Source organism: Chanodichthys erythropterus, chromosome 16, assembly GCF_024489055.1.
Source record: "Chanodichthys erythropterus isolate Z2021 chromosome 16, ASM2448905v1, whole genome shotgun sequence".
Classification (NCBI taxonomy): domain Eukaryota; kingdom Metazoa; phylum Chordata; class Actinopteri; order Cypriniformes; family Xenocyprididae; genus Chanodichthys; species Chanodichthys erythropterus.
Genome location: NC_090236.1, coordinates 21,814,189 through 21,835,994, shown reverse-complemented (window position 1 = coordinate 21,835,994; position 21,806 = coordinate 21,814,189). Strand labels below are relative to the sequence as shown.

General features: G+C 36.7%; 1 protein-coding gene across 1 annotated transcript in view; it reads right to left on the bottom strand.

Moving 5' to 3' along the window:
* The window catches only part of slc44a5a (solute carrier family 44 member 5a), a 110,978-nt gene extending 91,984 nt beyond the window's left edge, over positions 1 to 18,994 (bottom strand). Inside the window, exon 1 of the mRNA XM_067362679.1 lies at positions 18,866 to 18,994. Within this exon, the coding sequence (XP_067218780.1) occupies positions 18,866 to 18,902 (37 nt within the window). The 5' untranslated portion in view covers positions 18,903 to 18,994. The remainder of the gene's footprint in view (positions 1 to 18,865) is intronic.
* Between the last annotated feature and the right edge of the window lie 2,812 nt (positions 18,995 to 21,806).

Sequence of the window (21,806 nt, the reverse complement as noted above, 5' to 3'; positions counted from 1 at the left end):
CATATTGCATATAAAACAACACAAATATTACAAATTATGACATTAAAAAGAGCGCAAGCCACTCGTATTTCTTAAGGAACACTGCCCAACAGCGACACCTGCAGGAAAAGTTACAGCAGGAGGCATGCCTCCCTTTGCTCTCATAGAAAACCATAGAAAACCATTAGACCCCCGGCGTGCGGTGGGTTTTGTGGGGGGTAATTGAGAATGAATGGGGGAAAGTCACGTGAGATGAGGCAATGTCTCCATCGCGCAATGATTGGATGTAATTAGTTATGATTAGATATGATTGGTTTGTGTGATAAATCCTGCCTCTTGTTTACGTGCACGTTCCGCGTGTCAGTTTGACTAAACAAATGATGGCGTCAATGGAAAGACTAATTGAAAAGTAAGTAAACAGATCACCCAGTTAGGTATCACCGCTTTATGTCACGTCAAAATCAAACTTGAAATGGACTGAGAACATAATAACTGCGGGTCTTTTTTTAGTGCAATCAGCTTGGTGACATTAAAAATACAGTTCGTCTGTGACAGATTGTGTTTACAGAGCATGACTGATGATCCAAAATAGCATAATTTGACAATTAAAAAGAAAACATCAATACACAAATAAAATATATTGTTTAAATTATTATTGCCTTTAGTTATTATTTTGGAATTAATGTAGAAATGCTTAAAACACTAACTTGATGAGATTGACTTGGTTTTGATAAATAGAACATTACATTGTTAATGTAAAATTACAAAATAGAATTGTATTTGGTTTATTTTTTATTTAATTTTTTGATGTAATGTAAAGTAATGTTCATTTAACAAGGAAGATGTGTCAACGTTAAGAGTAATGCACATGAATTTACATTGATTCATAAATAAATAAAAAAATTACCTCCTCATTTCAGAACACCACTGCACGCACTGGTGTATGCCCTGTTTTGATTTATTTTTCATTGTGTTTAGGTTCTGTTTTCCATGTGCCTGTCATCTGACCCAGTTCCCCAGTGCATCTGGGAATTTCAGTTGATCTTGCATCAAGTACGTGGAGTGGGTACTGGTGAACTTCGATTCGCTACTTACCATCGACCTCACTGAGGAGGAAGTCACCAGCCCTGTTCCAAATCCAGAACCCCGCCTGCCATCACCCAGCTGCACGGACCATTTGCCTCAGCGAACGTCTTGACGAACGCCTGACCAGGTGTGTGAGCCGGAAACACCATGCCTCCCTGAGAGGGTTCTCATGGTGTTTGAGGGAATGTAGTGGAACCCCACCACAGAGGTTGACCTGCCACTGGACTCCATGTTTTGTTGTTTTGATGAGGATGTTTTTGAAGAGGATGTCCCCCTCTCTCTCCCTTATGCACTGGTCGCACCCAGCTTCAAGCCTCCAGCGTCTGCTAGGATCCCTCCCACCCTCTCTCTCTCACCTCCTCTTCAAATTCCAGCCAGTTCCTTTGCCCAGTTGCTGCTGTCTGCCGTCAGCCCCTCAGTTCCTCCTCTACCACCCCCCTGTGGTGTGCATCCAGCATCCAGCTCCTCCTGGATGAAGGCATCCCCTGGCTCTGCCTCCAGCCGCTGATCCCGTCACTCCACCTCCGCCCATTGTCCAGACTCCTCCACCTTAGCTCCCCCTCCCTCGGCTCCAACTGAGACCATCAGCCTAATGGCTCCACCGGGTTCCCCCCACCTTGCGAGCTGTCCGCTATACTCCGTCTCTCCACCCCTACGGCTCTGTTTGGCTCCGCCCTCCCTTTGGAGCCAAACGGAGCCAAACCTTGGCTCTTGGTCGCTCCGGCTCCACCTCAGCCCTCTGGTACCCTGGTTCAACCTAAAGGGGTCATTGCCAGGGCTCTGCCGTGGCCTCCGAAGCCTAGAGATTCGTGTTTGACCATCTCCTCTCTGTCTGCTCTCTGGGCTCCCTCTTCACCGGCTCCATCTCCATCCGTCGTCCCCATGGCTTCATCGAGGAGATCTCCACCATGGCTCCTCCATCCCTTGACTCCACCATGTGGCTTCGTCCTGGCTGGGCTCTGGACTTTCATCTGGCACCCCCTTGGCTCCTCCCATCCTCTACCCCCCATAGACTTATTTGTCGAACTTAGTTTCATCTCGCCACTCTACAGTTCCTCGCCCTCCTCCAGAGCCCCACCCTCCCTACTCAGTTGGAGTATTAACAGCGAGAGGATTTTAGGGAGGGGGCGTAATGTAACATATATGCTCTGTTTTGATTTAGTTTTGTTTAGGTTCTGTTTCACTGTACCTGTCATCTGACCCAGTTCCTCAGTGTGTCTGATTAATGATTACGTTTACCTGTTCTGTTAATTACCTTGTTAGTTCTCCTTATAATTTAAGTTGAGTTTTTCTCTATTCTTTGTCCGTTCTCATTTGAGTTAGTTTGGTTGTACTTCTCTGTTCTCCTTAGCGTATGTTATTACAGATTAATTTGAGCAATTTATATTCTGCAACCAACTGTGACACCTAGCCATGCAGTCTTCATTTACACAAACAATTGCAAAAAATGGGTTGTTATGAAGAGCTCAGTGAATTCAAGTGTGGTATTGTGATACTATGCCACCTTTGCAATAAGCCAGTTTGTAAAAATTTCATCCCTGCTAGATATTCCACGGTCAACTTTAAGTGGTGTTATTGGAAAGTAGAAGCATTTAGGAACAACAACAAGTCAGCCATGGAGAGGAAGACCATGTAAAGTCACAGAGCTGAGTCATCAAGTGCTGAGGTACATGGTGCGTAAAAAATACACCAGTGCTCTGCTGATTCCACAGCTGAAGATTTGGCATTAATATCAGCACAAAAACTGTGCAGTGGGAGCTTCAATTCTCACATCACCAAGCACAATACCAAGTGTCAAATTATGTTGTGTAAAGCAGACCACCACTGGCCTCTGGAGCAGTGTAAACGTAAAGTTTGGTGGAGGAGAGATAATGGTATGGGGCTGTTTTTCAGGGGTTGGGCCCCTGACTTCCAGTTTAGGGAAATCCTAATGCTTCAGCATACCAAGACATTTTGGACAATGCTATGCTTCCAAATTTGTGGGAACAGTTTGTGGAAGGCCTTTTTCTATTACAGCATGACTGTGCCTCAGTGCACAAAGCAAGGTCCATAAAGACATGGTTGGATGAGTTTGGTGTGGAAGAATTGGACTTGGCCGCACAGAGCGCTGACCTCAACCCCATCTAATAGTTTTGGGATGAACTGGAACGAAGATTGCGAGCCAGGCCTTCTCATCCAACATCAGTGCCTGACCTCCTGCAGGGAAGGGCAATGTCAGTCCTAGAGTGCTGCTGTCCTGCAGAGTTTAGCTGAAAACCCTAATCAAACACACCTGTACAAGCTAATCAATGTCTTCAGGATTACTAAGGCTACAGGCAGGTGAGTTGAAACTACACTCTATAGAACAGCAGCACTCCAGGACTGACATTGCCCACCTGCTCTACTGGATGAAATGGCAAAAATTCCCACTAAAATTATGTGGAAATCCTTCCTAGAAGAGTGGAATCTGTTATAGCTGCAAAGGGGGACCAACTCCATATTAATGTATATGTATTTAGAATGCAATGTAATTACAGTCTCTGTTGGTGTAATGGTCAGGTGTCTCAATACTTTGTCCATATAGTGTATTGTTAGTCGATACTGGAATTAATTGTGCATGCTATCATTTAAAGTTAACACTAATAATTTAATAACACAGTTTAAATATTTAGCAAATCTCAATATAAATAACCATTTTTTGTATTATTTTCATTTATTTTGACAAAATAGTATAGAATTTTAATATTGTCAATGGCCATTTATCTGTTATCGGCCATTAAAGTATCAGCTTATAGATATTATAGATAGCCATATTTGTCAGGCTATTTCCCAAGATAAAATGTACATATAAACACATTTAAAAGTGCTAATGAGAAAATAAGTAAATAAAAAGTATTGCATTAAATATAAGATTACAAATAAATCATATTATAAAACATTAGATTCTTAAAACAACATGGTAAACCTTTGATTAATTATATTTGTAAATAAAATATAATTACAGACAAATTATATGACAATTGAATTATTTAAACAAAATTACACATAATAAAATAACAGCAAATAGTAGTTGTCACATTTGACACATTTAGTAGTACATCTGTAGCAGCCAAACTGACCTATAAATTGTCAGCTTGTACAATCCCAGTGAAGCAATAGATTATTAACACCTTATTCAAATTCTGTGTAACAAGTCCTTTAAATTTTTTAAGTCAGATTAATGTGTACTGAGTGAAATCAAGATACTGCTCATCAAAAATGAATTCACTTACACTCAACAGCATCACACCGACTGACACTGAAAAGCAAAATGCTGCCCAAACACACACAGCATCACACTCTAGCACAGACTCTGCCTCACACACACCCCACTTATTTTTTTATAAGCACACTTTCCTTGTGTGAGTGACTCTAAAACAGGAGACCTTACATATTCATGATCTCTGGAGTTTATCTCCCATGCCAGGCCCCATAACTGAGTCAGGTGCTGACGCCTTCAAATTTAACTACAGCCACTGAGCTATCGCCCTGGTTAACAGCACTGCAGACTCCTACTGAATTATGTGTTCAGTTTACACTAAACCAGCTGCTCCAGAGAAGCTATGAACAGGAAGAGAGGAGGAGGATGGTAGCAAACATTTATAATGATACTTAATTATACAGCAAGCCATGCTGTTTTCTTGCCACAATGATAATGTAACCTTTACTTTAGGTCAAGTTTGAGAGCTAATATATCTTATGGAACTATTGAGCATGACTTTTCAAATCACACCTAGCACCTGATTTTATGCAAAGACAGTGTAAACAGTACTGTTGTTACGTTATCTTCACATTATATCTATGTGACTTTCCAGCTTTGAAGTCAAACCAAACTGTTTTAGTGCTTGTTTAAGTCAACATGAAATCAAACTTTTACTTAAATCGGCATGAAACTGAATCTGTGATAGTTTTTCTTCTCTACTGTGACGTATATCCAAGTTAAACAGCTTCTCGAACAAGAAAAAATGTACGGTGAGACTTTTTCCATCGGGAATTGATTGAATTTTGTCCATCGGGACTTGATTAAATTGATTGGATGGTTGTGGTTTGCTATTGCTGTGATGTCATGTGAGTGACAGGTTGCCCTGCCCTCATTCCAGTAAATACATCATCAGAGAAGGGAAGAGATGCTGCAAGAGGGAGGGGAAGTTATTTTGATTAAAGGTTATGAGGGCATATGAATTTTAAAAGAAAAAGAAAAAAAAAGATGTGCAATGCACTGATAAATCATTTTAAATAATTACAGCAATATTTAATAAAAACAATTTCATGGTGACTTTAAAACCATAATGTAAAGATATCCTTTTACTTTACAGTAAAAAAACACCCTAAAGTACATTACATGAGACAAAAAGACGAAGAAACAAAATATTTACATAAAATATAAGCAGATGTGTCACGCAGAGGAATGCTTCAAACATCCTTTTACTGTTTTTCACTGTAAATTATATAGTAATTCCTAGTTTTTACTTGTAAAACATAAATTTGACACTATTTTACAGTAAAATTGCACATAATGTTTACACAAAAATTACCATATATTGTCAAATATAATTTTTTTTTTTACAGTGCTTGTCCTCTTGCACATGATTCATCAGTGTACAAACGGTAATTTGTTTGTGAATAAATAGTAATTTGTTTGAGAATAAATCATTCTCAGTCACTTGACTCATTCACTGTTTGGCTTCTGCTGTCAAGATTGACAACAGCATGACTAAATAGAATTTCGAGTGCAGGACTGATCGGCATTTCACTGGCTGCTGGATTTACTGAATACCCTCTTTTCACTGTATCTGCATCTGAATGAGACTTCTAGTTCGTAAACAAACTGAATGAACTGGGAATGATGTAACATGCAGAAAGAGACTGAGCGAATCAGTGAACAAATCTGAACCAATCTTTTTGGTGACTTAAAAGATACAAATCACTGAGTTTAATCAAACTTACCATTACTGCATGACACAGCTACTGCAATGAGTGTATTTTCACTCAGAAATATGTCATATTATGGGAGTAAAATGAGTTTTTGAGTGTTTTGCCTACACAAGCTACAGACTACATTTTGCATGCACTACATACACTACACCAATAGATGGGTTCTATTTTAATCAAAGTACTTTTTTTAACCTTGATATCCCCTCCCCCCTTTGAGATGAGGGTATGATATGTGGGACCACTCTTGCTGAATCAATGAAGTGCTAGCAAACACTGAAGGCCACCCTCTAGGGCCTGATAATATGGTAGCAGTTCAAGGGCAGAAGCTTATTCACTCACCCACTCTCGAAACAAAGCTCTTGCCTGCCCTCTCTAAAAGAGGAATGATATGTATTAACAATGAAAGACGTCTGAAATATTCATCCTGCAGAAGATGCAAATACAGAGGCTTTATGCTCAGATGACATGATTCATTGTCAAGTCAAGGACTGGAGGGATGGTAAACGCACAGTACATGCACCCTGTGAACCTGGAGCGAATGTTTCTACCTGCTGTGTGAACATAAAAAAATCATTGCGCATTGGCTCATTTGGGCTTTTTCTCTTGTTTCTGCCTATATACATTTATTTGTACAGTTTTTAGAGTAACTATTTTAGAACACATACAGAAACTCTTGCAAAATATGTAAAGGAACGCAATGTTTGGATTTCAGTTTCATACAACAAGTTCAGCACAACATGCTTTACAAAGAGAAAAAAGTAGGGATGCACTGATACCAATTTTAGCTGTTACCAATAAAATAATAATTATTTTCATATTATGGTTGATAATCAATAACTTAATCATTGAAAAATAAAGCAGCAAAATGCTGCAATTGAATTAAGGCATCACAAAATTATGTACAGTGTGAACATGGACATTCATTTATGCTAAAGATTATATTTAAAAGTCTTATTAAATTGATTATTTAAATTTGAACTTTGAATGTTAGATGAAAACAAAGATAATCTAAATGTAAAAATAGGAGAAATTAGCTGCACAAGTTCATATCCAACATTAAATTATCGTTATCGGCTCATCATCTCCATTAACCTACTCTGTTCTGAATGGTCAGATGGCCCAGTTTTTTGTGACTGGTCTACCGTTTGATGCACGGGTTGGAAACGAAACTGGCATTACCATATATGTATTTCAGCTCCCCAAAGGCTTTGTAAGTGTATCAATTCAAACACAAGTCCTCATCCTTTTGAAGTGCATGCAAAGTGTATTCGTAGTGCAGAAAACAGTGTCTTCTCAACATGTCCAGTCTCAGCTACAGCTACAGCATTTAAGGGTCAATGTAGACGTTGTTCATAGGCAGTCAATGAAGACCAAAGGCTGGCATTATGCTTTGTTACCTACACTGTGTTCCAAATTATTATGCAATTGAGATATCAGTAAGATTTCAGTACAATAAACATTCAGATTTTAGTTTTCTAAGAAAATGTTTGTTTGTTTATTTATCCATGTCTTTTTAGATATCTGGGATCAATCTCAGACAAAATAATTTGCCAGATCTATGGAAACCCTACTTAGAGGTCGTTCCACATTATTAAGCAAGTCACAGATCTCATGCCATATGGGGAGGAAGAAAGATCTTTCTGAAGATGAAAAGCATGAAATGGTGTAATGTTGTGCAAAAGGCATGAAAACAACTAATATTGTGTGAAACTTAATGGAGATTATCAAATTATCATAAGATTTCTGAGTGATTTAGAGCACAGCAGAACTCGTCAGATAAAGGCTTATTAATGAAAGTTCCTGTCAAAAAAATGTATTGTATTAAAAGGGCAGCTATATAAAAATGCCAGTGTTAAGCAGCAAACAGGTATTTGAAGCTTCTGGTGTCTCTGGAGTCTCAAGAAGCTCTCCATGCAGGCTGGCAGTTGTGCATAAAGATGCATTTTAGACACCACTAACCAAATCTCACAAAGAGAAACACTTACAGTGGGTGTAGAAATACATTTTCAAACAGTTTTATTGCTGTGGTGTTTTTTTGCAGCATGGGATAGTGCATAGTGCATTGTACAATAGTGAATTGTACTATGCACTATCCTCCTTTTTATACCATAGCTGTAAAAATGGCCATTTATGAACTCCACATATCTTGCAAAAGTCATTTTAATACCCTCCATCTCACTTTCCAATATTCCAGCCCAAATCATCACCCGCCAGCTCCTTGCTGACGTCGCAGTCTTGTTGGAACGTGGTGGCCATTCACCAACCATCCAGAAATCCATCCATCCAGAAATCCATCCATTGTAGTACGGCATTAGTCAGTGAATAAAACTATTTAAAAATGAGTCTTCGTGTATTTCTAAACCCACTGTAAATGTTTCTCTTTGTGAGCTTTGGTTTGGAGTGGCTGAAATGCATCTTTATGCACAACTGCCAGCCTGCATGGAGAGTTTCTTGAGACTCCAGAGACACCAGCAGCTTCAAATACCTGTTTGCTGCTCAACACTGGCTTTTTTTTTTATAGCTGCCCTTTTAATACAAACAGAAACTTTCATTAATAAGCCTTTATCTGACCGAGTTCTGCTGTGCTCTAAATCACTCACAAATCTTACAATAATTCGATAATCTCCATTCAGTTTCACACAATATTAGTTGTTTTCATGCCTTTTGCACAACATTGCACCATTTCATGCTTTTCATCTTCAGAAAGATCTTTTGCATCAAAATTCCTGAAGGTGCGGTCACATTGCCTAAATTTCGGTGAAATTTTGTGGGTGAAATATGTCCACTGTCCATTAAATACACATCACTACCCTCAATAGTGTAGTGATGCATGAAGCAAAGTCACGCAAAAGTCACTTTCAAACCAAGCAGATTTCTGTTGGTCAATGCGGCAAATTTGTGTGGCCAACAATGCGAAATGCATGTGGGGGAAATTTTCACCCTCACTGGAAACTTCAGATCATAAGAATTCTTATTGAAATAACTGGATATCGAATGCGAAACTTTGCTGAGCAATAGAAATGTGACAGCACCTTAAAGGCACAATATGTGAAAAAAATAAAAATTAAAATATGCAAAAAAATAACTAGAACAGTGTTTTATATTTTGTTGACTTGTGTACTTACATTATCCCAAATGTTTCCAAAATATTTGAATCCAAAGAAATAAGCAATTTTAACCAGGAAACAGAGCGTGTCCACGCCTATCAATGACATCACACCAGTGTTACCCTCGGTTTCCGGTTACCATGTTTTACCCTGCCTAATATTGATCTATCTTACTGCAGTGTGCAACAAAAGTCTCATAGTAGCCACCGAGCAAATGCACAGAGTAGCATTCTAACAACTTTTAACACACAAATGTATCTAATACGATAAAACAGTGCAGCTTTACCCCACATAGGTGGAAGCGCTAGTCTGCGGCATAATAAAAGTTCCGTTGCTCTCGAGGCGTGTGTCGCACTTGTCTCACTTGGCATACTACAGTAATGTTAATAATCTCATACATTAACATGATTCCCATCCCGATTCTTTTCCACCGGCTGTGAGGTGAAGACAACATCTCCCAAGAATTTGCGCTCAATCTCACTGTCATCAAGCTACACCTTTGTTTTGAATAAGCAACCTCTAGCGGCGAAAATCTTTAACGATGACTTTGACAACATGGGATAGCACAAAAAAAGGAATTCTCAAAGGACTGGATGGAAGCGTAAGTTGCGTCCCAAATGACGCACTATGCACTTATACACTAGGTACTTATGCACTATGTACTCATGCATGTAGTGTGTGAATTGTAGAAGGTTATTTTGTCATTTAACATTGGAGTCTGACAGCCCCTTCCCTCCATTACGTAATTAAAGCTGTGACAGTTGAATGTATGAAGTGTCCTACATTCCACACTTCGTTTTTTAGTTAATTTAGTGCATCATCCGGATATTTAAAGTGTACTTTTTCTTTTCGGAATTTTTAGTGTGAACGCACTACTCACACTATTTATACTTAAAAACGTCATAGAATAGTGCATAACTACGCGAATTGGGACGCACCTATATATTAAACCTTTAGCATTTGTTGCCATGACAACCCAAGGAATCTCTCTATATAGGCTACAGTAGTTTGTTAACTTAGTTTAGGGGATGTGCTCTATGCATCGTCACACGTGTAAATCCCTGGTCTTATTTCCAGCAGCTGGGAAGAATGGCCCAGTTTAGAAAAGCACTGTACCACAGTGGCGAGGAAGCTGACAGGTTGGATTATCTCCTTCTGACAGGCCAGGAATGCAACTGTTTGACTATGGCTACTGCAAGATAAGACCTGGCTGACAAAAACGAAGAAACATTTGTTTGCTTTCCTTTCTTTTATCTTCAGTAACAGAAGCCCAGCGATGGTTAGTGATTGTATCAGCCAAAGACCGATTATGTTTTCATTCTTGCTTCAAGAGGACAGTGTTAAGGTGATGTTTTGATTTTAAAACTATCAAAATATACAACAGGGTGACCTTAGCAATGAAACATCAAAAGAAAAAGAAAAACAGTGCTACTAAACACCACAACACCAAAGATATTTTCAACCCTTGTTACTCATCAGGGGCAATTCTAGGATTTCACACATACAGTCAAACCAAAATTTATTCAGACACCTTGAACATTTCATTCATTAATACAGTTTATTTACTATAGTTTAAAAAAATGGTAATAAAATATGACAAGATCTCAGAATTAAACTCTGTTAGAATCAAATAATCTTAATTATGTCAGATAACACTTAAGCAAAACATGGTCAGGTCAAAGTGTCTGAATAATATTTGGTTACAAATTTGTATCAATTTTATTGGTAGTCCACTGTATGAATAATTTTTGAGTATAATATGTCACATTTTGCTATCCTTACTTACATGAATTATAGTGTCCTGCACCCACTAGTAAAAATATATGTCTGAATAATTTTAGTTTTGACTGAATGATTTGATGTTTCTCACAAGAGATTGAGAGTCAATCTTCCTCAACTGCTAAAAGGTTATATATCGAAATGGCATCTGTAGATCAGTAGATTAGTAATAGTGACATATTTGGTCCCATTTTATTTTGTGATGATGAGAAGACCATATTATACCTGCCTATCTATTATGTGCACTAACGTTCAAGAGTTTGGACTCAGTAAGTTTTTGTTTAATATATATATATATACATATATATATATATATATATATATATATATATATATATATATATACAGCTATGGAAAAAATTAAGAGACCACTCCAAGTTCAGAAATCAGTGTTAAGTGGTCTCTTAATTTTTTCCATAGATCTATATATATATATATATATATATATATATATATATATATATATATATATAAATTATGTTTTAATACAGCAAGGATGCATTAAATGGATCAAAAGTGACAGTAAAGTCATTTTTAATGTTACAAAAGATTTCTATTTCAAATGATTGCTGTTCTGCTGTTCTGAACTAAATATTCAACAAAGAATCCTGAAAATATCACAATTTCCAAAAAATATTAAGCAGCAAAACTGTTTTCAACATTGACAATAATAAGAAATGTTTCTTGAGCTGCAAATCATCATATTAGAACGATTTCTGGAGGATCATGTGACACTGCAGACTGGAGTAATGATGCTGAAAATTCAGCTTTACCATCACAGGAATAAATTACATTTTAAAATATATTCAAATAGAAAACAGTTATTTTACATTTTAATAATATTTCACAATATTACTGTATTTTTGATCAAATAAATGCAGCTTTCCCTTTCAAAAATATTAAAATCATTTGCAACCCCAAACTTTTGAACGGTAGTATATTTCTCTTTAAAGTTACACTCTAAAAAATGCTGGGTTAAAAACAACCCAAGTTGGGTTGAAAATGGACAAACCCAGCGATTGGGTTGTTTTAACCCAGCAGTTGGTTTAAATGTTTGCCCAACCTGCTGGGTAGTTTTATTTAACCCAACTATTGTTTGAAAATGACTATATGGCTGACTTAAAATGAATCTAAAATTAAATTAAAATGTTCATTTATTAAACATATTAATAAATGTTAATTTTCAAGATATTTTGGGTTCATTTTAAGTCTAGCCATATAGTCATTTTTAAACAATAGTCGAGTTAAGTAAAACTACCCAGCAGGTTGGGCAAACATTTAACCCAACTGCTGGGTTAAAACAACCCAATCGCTGGGTTTGTCCATTTTCAACCGAACTTGGGTTGTTTTTAACCCAGCATTTTTTAGAGTGTATATTCTTCTATATTATCCTCATGCAGTGAACACTACTCTTATTCATAAGCTCTTTCAAAAGACTACAATTACAAAAGAGACCAAACATTGCTAATGGGAACAGACATTCAATTAATTCTATTTCATTTCATGAACAGAATCAATCCTCAGAGAAAAAAAAAATAATAACCTTAGAGGCTTACATTTCAAACATCGGTTTCTCTAACTCCTGACCATGAAGAGGTAATTGACTCCCGTTTAAGATTTCTCAGCTTTGGCTATATGGCTTTTCACAGAGGTGTGGACATCACATCACTTAGCGATGGCACATCATAAAATTTTTATCCTCTGGTCCCAAATTTGCCGTGCTGAATTATTCATGGTCTTTACTGCGGTCCAACTAAAAATAGACACTTCTTGTTTTACCTTTGCGTAAAGGCTTTAACACTACATACTGTAGTAAAGATAATGATGAGAGTATTTCCTGAGATTCCCGGCAGTCTCTTTGACAATGATCTTTCTGTGGATGGGTTACACACCAATTATCAGTGCACCTGTCACAATTCCCAGAAAACAGAATGAACAGAATTCGAGGCCCTCAGAGTCACATCACATCTGTTTATTTAATAGCGTTAACGGATAGGTTTAATTTTCAAGCTCCCATCTGCAGTGCTGCTGTTTGTGATCAAATAAATCTAATCCTGCGGAAAAGTTACAAGAACATCTCATTGTCTGCTCAGACAGCTTTAACTATGAGGTTTAGTTACTCACTATTAGCTCGTGTCATACCTGCTCACCTATTTAACTCTGAATATGCAGCCTTTTAATAGTTTATTCATTCAATCCAACACTGTAAACTCGAATAAGTTGGGCTAACTCAAAAAATTGAGGTAATCAGTTACATCAATTTTTTTTAGTTATGATGTTCCCAATTTTAAGTAAGCAGAACTATCAAGTTTTGATTTTGTAGTACTCATGCATGTTAATTGCTCCAATCTTTAAAGGTCCCGTTTTTCGTGGTTTTTTGAAGCTTTGATTGTGTTTATAGTGTGCAATATAACGTGTTCATGTTTCGCGTGTAAAAAAACACAGTATTTTTAACATAATTTACTTATCTGTATACCACTGTTTCCACTGTCATAAAAACGGGCTGATGACTTCCTTGTTCTATGAAGTCCCTCCTTCAGAAATACGTAACGAGTTCTGGTTGTGCCAGCGGTTCCTGTGTTATGATTCAACAGCAGCTTAGCGAACCTTGCCCGGAAAGGTCACGCCTCTTACCATAACGTGGAGATGCACGCGCTCAGTGTTATTGTAAACATGTCTTTAATTTTACCCTATCAATTTGAGCCGGAATCAGACCCGGTGATTGGACTGCGGGATGAAAATAACAGCGTTTCGACGACATGGCCACAAACACACTCTACAAACGCAACTCTTGTGTATTCCTGTGGGCGGAGGTTAGTCAAAAAACTGTTTTAGTGACGTCATTAAAGAAGGAAGTAGACGGATGTAGTCCAAACTGGCCGTTCGATGTAGGCGACTTCTGTTAAATAAAATATCTCTCTTGGCATTGAACTTTGAGCTTTAAAATTTTACAGATTTTATTTATACTCTAACAACAACATTACACACTAACTAAAGTTTGAAACATGGGATCACGAAGAACGTGAGCTTACTCATACCATTTTTATTGTTCTTAACTTGAAATATTTGAGAACACTAATTTATACATTTAACTTAAAATGATCAGGTTAACTTAATGTAAATATTTTGCTAGCTATATCAAATTAATTCAGAAAATGCTAATTAACATGTTAATTTGCTAACATGTTAACAATAGCATGGTATAACACTTTTTGAATGAGTACAGCAACTTAAAACATGTAACTTACCTGCTCTCAAACCAAGCAGCATGCGCCACTTATCACCATGATGGTAACTCGCCAAAAATCAACAATAACACAAACTCTTCTAAATTAGCATAACAAAACATTAATCATTACTAAATCTCCCTCACCATTATCTTGCACAACACTTATTTTTAGCATTTACTCACCCTTTCGAGTGCCATGGGCAAAGCATGCTGGGAAACAGAAATCCCAGCCCAGTTTCACTTAAATTTAAGTTAGTCTAAATTAAAAGAAATTAGTTCATAAAACTCAAAACAACAAAACGGTTCAGTTTACTTGAAATATGTCAGTGCTGTGAACTCAAAAGAAAAAGAAAGTTCTAAATACTCATAACAGTTCATTTAACTAAACTAATTTATTTAATTTAAGTTTGTCCAACTCAAACCGATTAAGTATTTTGAGCGGTATTCAGTGAATATGTGACACTCTTAACTAAAACAGAAAACTTCTTATGCGTTTTGGCCATTCATTTACATAATAACATAATTTTGGTGGCCTGAAAATGCATACTTTTGAAAACGGGTTTCAGAGTGCACAATACCGTTATCGTCTCCATGTACACTAAAAAAACTTGAATTTCTGAAAATGGTGACGTCATGCCCATGCATATTACATGTTCAGTATATAGATGCGAAGTGTTTCTTTACAAGGACATTGCCAGCTGCCGGCCTGCCATGCATAATACAGCGGTTTTAGTCCGTTTTCGTGGATCCATGTGAACGGGGATAGTTTTGACAAAAAACACAATGAAAAAAATGTTTCTGTTTTTAGTACATCAATGTTGTGTAAATGTACCCTTCGAAGAAAAGGTTCTTTATAGAACCTTAAAGGGTTCTGTCCAGAGCTTCATAGAACTTTTTAGGGGTTCCCATCATGGGATCATTTTATTGATTTAGTGTTAATTAATGAATTTAATTCATTTTGAATTTTAATTAAATTCATGAATTAAACAGCTTGTAAACATACTTTATCACTAGACAACATTGAAATAACCCATTACACATAAAAATGTTATACAATCGTTTAAGACATCTCTCCTATATAGAACTTTCTTGGCATAAAGGATTCTTTACAATTGAGTCAAGAACCCTCGGGAACCACAATTAACCTTTTTTTTCTAAGAGTATGCTTTGATATAACTTTCATTTGAGTACTGTTTTTTTTTTTAATGAGAAACTGAAAGCTTTTCTGTGGTTAGCCTTCAATAAATAAATAAATAAATAAAACAAAAAAAATTGAGCATGCAAATGCAGTAGGTTTGGAACCTTTTCTAAGGGTTTTCTCCCAACCTGCATATTTATTCCTCATAAATATTATATAAGGGTCAGCTAGTTCCTTATGCCATTTAAGAATTCACAACAGCTATGAAAAATATATTATAAAATATCCTGAAAAATATCAGTTTTGTGCTTTCAAAAAACATTTACATGGACCTAACAAAGCCATGTACGCAAGCGCGTGTAGATTAGATGTCTAATCTGTCTGGTTTCTGGATCAAGCACCAATTTAATTACATCTCCCTGTGACACATAAGTAATGGCGTCAAACTGAAGTGATTTAGTAGCAAGCGAGACTAAACAACAATAAGTATAGAGAGCATTACCATGGTTAATAGAAATATAAATGAGAATGTGTAGTTTATATTGCCAGCACTGAATGGACAATCAGTACAGCATTACAAATGATTTCACTCAGCAAAACAGCCACGGTCACAGATGTGCAGCCACATAAAACACGATTAAACCAAACAAAAACAGGCAGGCCCTGAATCTTTGAATTCTCATGATACTGTAAGACGTGTATTTGAGGAGTGTATTTAGCTTGCCTACCAAAATTATGCACACATTTTGGAGCTATGTGTTACTGCCTAAACATTAAGCAGTTATGCTACATATCTTAAAGGTATCTGAGTTTTCACCAAAAGTAACATGTCATACAGGTACGACATTCCAATCAACCAATCAGATTTGAGAGAAAAGTTTAAAGTTTATGTCAAGTTTAGGCTTATAACCAGGGTTGTTCTATCTGTGTTATTCACCTATCATTTCCCTCTGATTTTAGGGATAACTTATAGGTGGGGTTAGGTTTAGAGGTAGGGATATGGTTGTTCCAGGATCAACAACATATGTAGACCCAGGAACACATCCAACTTGACAAAATCAGGACGTGCTTAGAATAGAATAATCATTCAGTGGCAAAGTAGAATCTGAATTAAATCAATATGCAAAAGTAAATCAACAGTTTTGAAGAGGTTGCAGTGTCTCTGGATTCAAATTCTGGCATCTTTTCTCCAACATGATCATCTCACACTATATTCATACTGTACTAGATTTGTGGGTAAAATTAGAAACAAACTTGCTACACTGTAAAAACTGAAAGATTTGAAGGCACCACTTTAGTTCCTCCGCTTGCATGATGGCAGAACCCTCTGAAAAACCATCTTGTCGAGGTACATTAAATATATATTGCAAACTCAACTCAAGGTTCATAGTAGTACCTTAAGAGTACATATTACTACTCTAAGGTACTAATATGCTTCTTTTAGGGTAGATAAGATACAAATTGTCCCTTTAAAAGGGATAGTTCACCCAAAAATGAAAATTCTGTCATTATTTACTTACCCTCGGGCTGTACATAACCTGTATGAATTTCCTTCTTCTGCTGAACACAAAAGAAGATATTTTGAAGAATATGAGTTGATTGGCCCCATTGACTTCCATAGAATGTAGAAATAAATACTATGGAAGTCAACAGACCCATCAACTGTTTGTTTACTGACATTCGTCAAAATATATTTTGTGTTCAGCAGAAGAAAGTAATTCATACAGTTTTTTAACAACTTGAGGTTGAGTAAATGACAGAATTTTCATTTTTGGGTAAACTATCCCTTTAAGGGTACTGCCTTTTTTTGACAGTGAAAGAGCTTCAATATATATGAAAAGGTGCCGTTCTTTAGAGCAGGGTTTCCCAAATGGGGGTTCACATGTTGATGGAAAACTAATAATTATATCAAATATGAACTTAAAATACATAAACAGGGCTGTACGATAGTCACGACATAGCTTAGTGTGATTATCATATCAAAGGCTGATATTTAATAAATGATGTGCTGTGCGTTTCAAAACGAAGCACGGCTCTGTGTTCACGCAAGTAGTTTTGTGATTGGTTTGTTCAGCGTCTGAGAGTTTCTCAATAAGTTTACAGCATTTCAGATGTATTACAGCTCAATGATTCCATTTTTTAAAGCTTGAAGAATTTAAGAATTTAACATAAATATTAGTAATGTAACTTGTAGTGTAAAATAAAATTGGTACTATAATTATTATCAAATATTCATATTATTTTACAGTATACAATTGTAATTTACATGAGTAATATATTCCTGTTTTCATTTTTGTAATTAGTTAAAACATAATAATAATTAATAATTATTATTATTCAATTCAATGATTGCAAAAAATAAACACTTGCATTAAATATTTTATTTATTTACTTGAATGTTATGTGACTTTTAACCAACATCAGAGAATAGTGAACATGCAAGTGTGTCATTAAACTAATGAAATATTACCTTAAAATCTTAAGGGGTACTTCAAGTATATATTTTATGTTTAAGGTGTTTGGCTGTCAAAAAAAAAAAAAAAAAAAAAAAAAAAAAACTTTGGGAACCCCTGCTCTAGAGGGTTCTGCCAATGTCACAATCTGAGGAACCACAAGCCAAAGCATTGATTTTAATATTCATTGTGCATATTTCAAAAATATGAAAAATACGACAGTAAGCATGAATACATAAATCTGAAGCTGCATGTTAGTTATCAGATGCTTGAACATTTAAAATGTTGGTACGCTTGCCTCTGCTGTCCAACAACACAAGAGCACAAAGCCGTATTGTATTGTATAGTAAATTCATACGGATGGAAAGACAGTTTACAAAAACAGAAGTCTTATGACACATGCCAGGGTTCACTGACAGGGCTTAGATTAAGCCAGGATTAGGCCTTAGTTCACTTCAATTAGGACATTTAAGCAGCTTTTATAAACATGCCTTTAAAAAAACATTACTGGTGTGCATCTCTAGACAAAACAATGGCACTGACATATTCTAAGACATATCAGTGCAAGTTGCCTTCAGTTAAAACAACTCTCAAACATGCATTTTAGTCTGGGACTAGGCTTAAACCTTGTCTGTGAAACCGGGGGTTAAATTTGTGAACTGTGCTTTTAATTCAGATATCTCACGAGCAAGAGGTTTCCGGTGATAGGCTGTGGTCTCCACTGTTCTTCAATGATTTGCTGAGAGCCAGCACAGCACATGATGCCCTTGGCAACACAAAGTTGCTGCCCCCTCTATTTCAGCAGGGTAAACAAACCATTCTAATACATATAGGTACAAAATTACAAAATTAATCATACTTCTGATTATTCACACACTAATTAAGCATATCACATATTATGCAGTTGTGGCTAACATTAATTAACCATGCAGTAATTCCCAAGGGCAATATTTTTTTTCCACGTCTGGATGCAAATAGCCTTTCAAACTTTAATTCCCATGTAAGGTAGCTGGGAACGAACACTCCTGCAGCACGCCTGCCATTGACGATTGATACAAGTTGTCCATGCGGATAAAAACTGACACCACACAATGAAGAATACATGTACTGTACATCAAGTACGCTATCAACAGCAACTTACCATAATACACAGACGGGACTTGGGATTTTCTTGCCATCTCAGCGTGGACGTATGTTGCTGGGTTTGCAGGCGCAGGTTGGTTTGAAGAATACAGTGTCGCTCGCCAAATTCCAAGTTTAATAGATTCCCTCACGCGACTAACACGTCAGTGATGTTTACAGCGGAGCGTCATCAAACGTGCGGAGCGCGGGCACCGCACTACATACTGTCACTGTAGCGAGCCAGTGAGCTCGCTCCAGCATCAATGCCAGGGTTTTACTCCAATAAAAGTGTACAAAATGGATTTATCCAGTCTGGGACCGCACAAGCTGTCTGCAGAGCGATATTTCCATGTCATAATTTGACTGAAATTTAATTTAGGAAAAAATTATAAAACAAAACAAAAACATTTAGTAAATTTGTGATGCTACATTCACGTACACTATAGCCCAGTTCTGTTAATAAAGACTGCCTTTACTTGCACTGTTATCGGACACATTATAGACAGTGCTTGAATGCAAGTTTATTTGGCCGGTGTATTGGGATAAACGAAGCTGTCCGTGAAGATAATGTTTTGGATGTCTTATACGCGTGACTTTAGCGCGGTCCAGTGGCAACAAGCTACACTGCATTAGGGGTTGGACAACTGAATATTGGGTGTTATGAAGTTTCACGCCTATATGCGCAGCCTGGTGGCCAGTCTTCGCTAATTTTACATTTAAAGTAAGGGCAGAGTGGGAAGGTTGAATTAGTTGAGCAATAGCACAGCTGTTCATAAAATATTGAAATCCACACAACATAATGGGAAACATATCGGAGTCCAAAAGAGGACAAATTATTGGCTTGTGTCTTGCTGGATCATCTGTGACCAGAACAGTGTTTGTGGTGTACTGAGAGCTACGGTATCCAGGGTAATGTTGGCATACCACCAATTAGGATGAACCACATCCAACAGGAGTAGCCTACTGTCGATGCAAGAGGAAGCTGTTTGAAAGGGATGTCCTGGTACTAACCAACTCATTGCAGAATACATGCGCACCTCAACTTTCCTGTTTCCACCAAAACTGTTAGTCGGGAGCTTCATGGTCAGGCTGCTATAGGCAAACCTTTGGTCACTCGTGGTCTTGTGCCAATGCCAAATGTCAGTTTCATTGGTGCCAGCAGTGTAAATCTTGGGCTGTGGACAATGCAAAACATGTAATGTTCACTTGTGAGTCCACTTACACTGTCTTTTCCACATCCGTGCCCCAAAAGAGGCTTACCACCCTGACTGTTGCGTGCCAGGAGTGAACCACAGTGGTGAACCACAGTGGTGTATCAGTAAAGGTTTGGGCTGCAATATCATGGCATTCCCTACTGTGCTTGATGGACGCGTCACTGCCAAAGAGTACCGAACCGTTCTGGAGAACCATGTGCACCTAATGGTTCAAACATTGTACCCTGAAGGGGGTGCCGTGTATTTGCATGATACTGCACCAATGCACAGCACAGACTGTTCTGGAAAAGGAATGGCTCAAAGTCCCTCTGGCCACTGAATGACTTGTATCTGTCAAGATGAATTGATGTTGTGTTGGCCACAAAAGGAGGCCCTACTAGTCCTAAACCATACTAAAAAAATTATTGTGGTCTAAGTGTTTCAGATTCATTGTCCAACCAATGTATTTGTCTCCTTTCCTTCAAGAAGGATTCACAAATCTGCCTTTTTTTTTTCTTTTTTTTGGCATTTACTCCCAGTTTACGTTGTCTCAATCGACCAAAAACGTAGGTTTTACAGAAAATAATAATTCACACGTAGCCCATGATTTAGCTGAAATCTGCATTTAAACAACCTTGAATTTAGCGAAGAGCTTTAAATTTAAACAAGATCACGAGGCCACACATACAGTACAGTCCAAAAGTTTGGAACCACTAAGATTTTTAATGTTTTTAAAAGAAGTTTTATCTGCTCACCAAGGCTACATTTATTTAATTAAAAATACAGTAAAAACAGTAATATTGTGAAATATTATTACAATTTAAAATAACATGTTTTCTATTTGAATATATTTGACAAAGTAATTTATTCCTGTGATGGCAAAGCTGAATTTTCAGCATCATTACTCCAGTCTTCAGTGTCACATGATCCTTCAGAAATCATTCTAATATGCTGATCTGCTGCTCAAGAAACATGTAATGTGTACAATTGTACAAAATATTTGTGTACAATTTTTTTTTTCAGGATTATTTGATGAATAGAAAGTTCAAAAGAACAGTGTTTATCTGAAATCTAATCTTTTGTAACATTATAAATGTCTTTACTGCCACTTTTGATTGATTTAATGCATCCTTGCTGAATAAAAGTATTAATTTCTTTAATTTCTTTAAAAAAAAATACAAATAAAAATTCTTACTGACCCCAAACTTTTGAACGGTAGTGTATAATGCTACAGAAGCTTTGTATTTCAGATAAACACTGTTCTTTTGAACTTTCTATTCATCAAGGGATCCTGAAAAAAAAAAAAAAAGAGTACACAACTGTTTTCAACATTGAAAATAATCATAAATGTTTATTGAGCAGCAAATCAGCATATTAGAATGATTTCTGAAGGATCATGTGACACTGAAGACTGGAGTAACGATGCTGAAAATTCAGCTTTGCATCACAGGAATAAATTACTTTGTCAAATATATTTAAATAGTACACAGTTATTTTAAGTTGTATTTCCCAATATTACTTTTTTTTTTTTTTTTACTGTATTTTTAATTAAATAAATGTAGCCTTGGTGAGCAGACGAAACTTCTTTTAAAAACATTAAAAATCTTAGTGGTTCCAAACTTTTGGACTGGACTGTAAATGCAAGCCGCACTGATATTTGCGTTTGACTTTTACAGTTTGACAATCAAGTGATTTTATCTGTTGCTAACAAATATTGACCAGTCCATATATTTCTGCTGCCAACCAAAATAGTTTTAAGCAACGCAC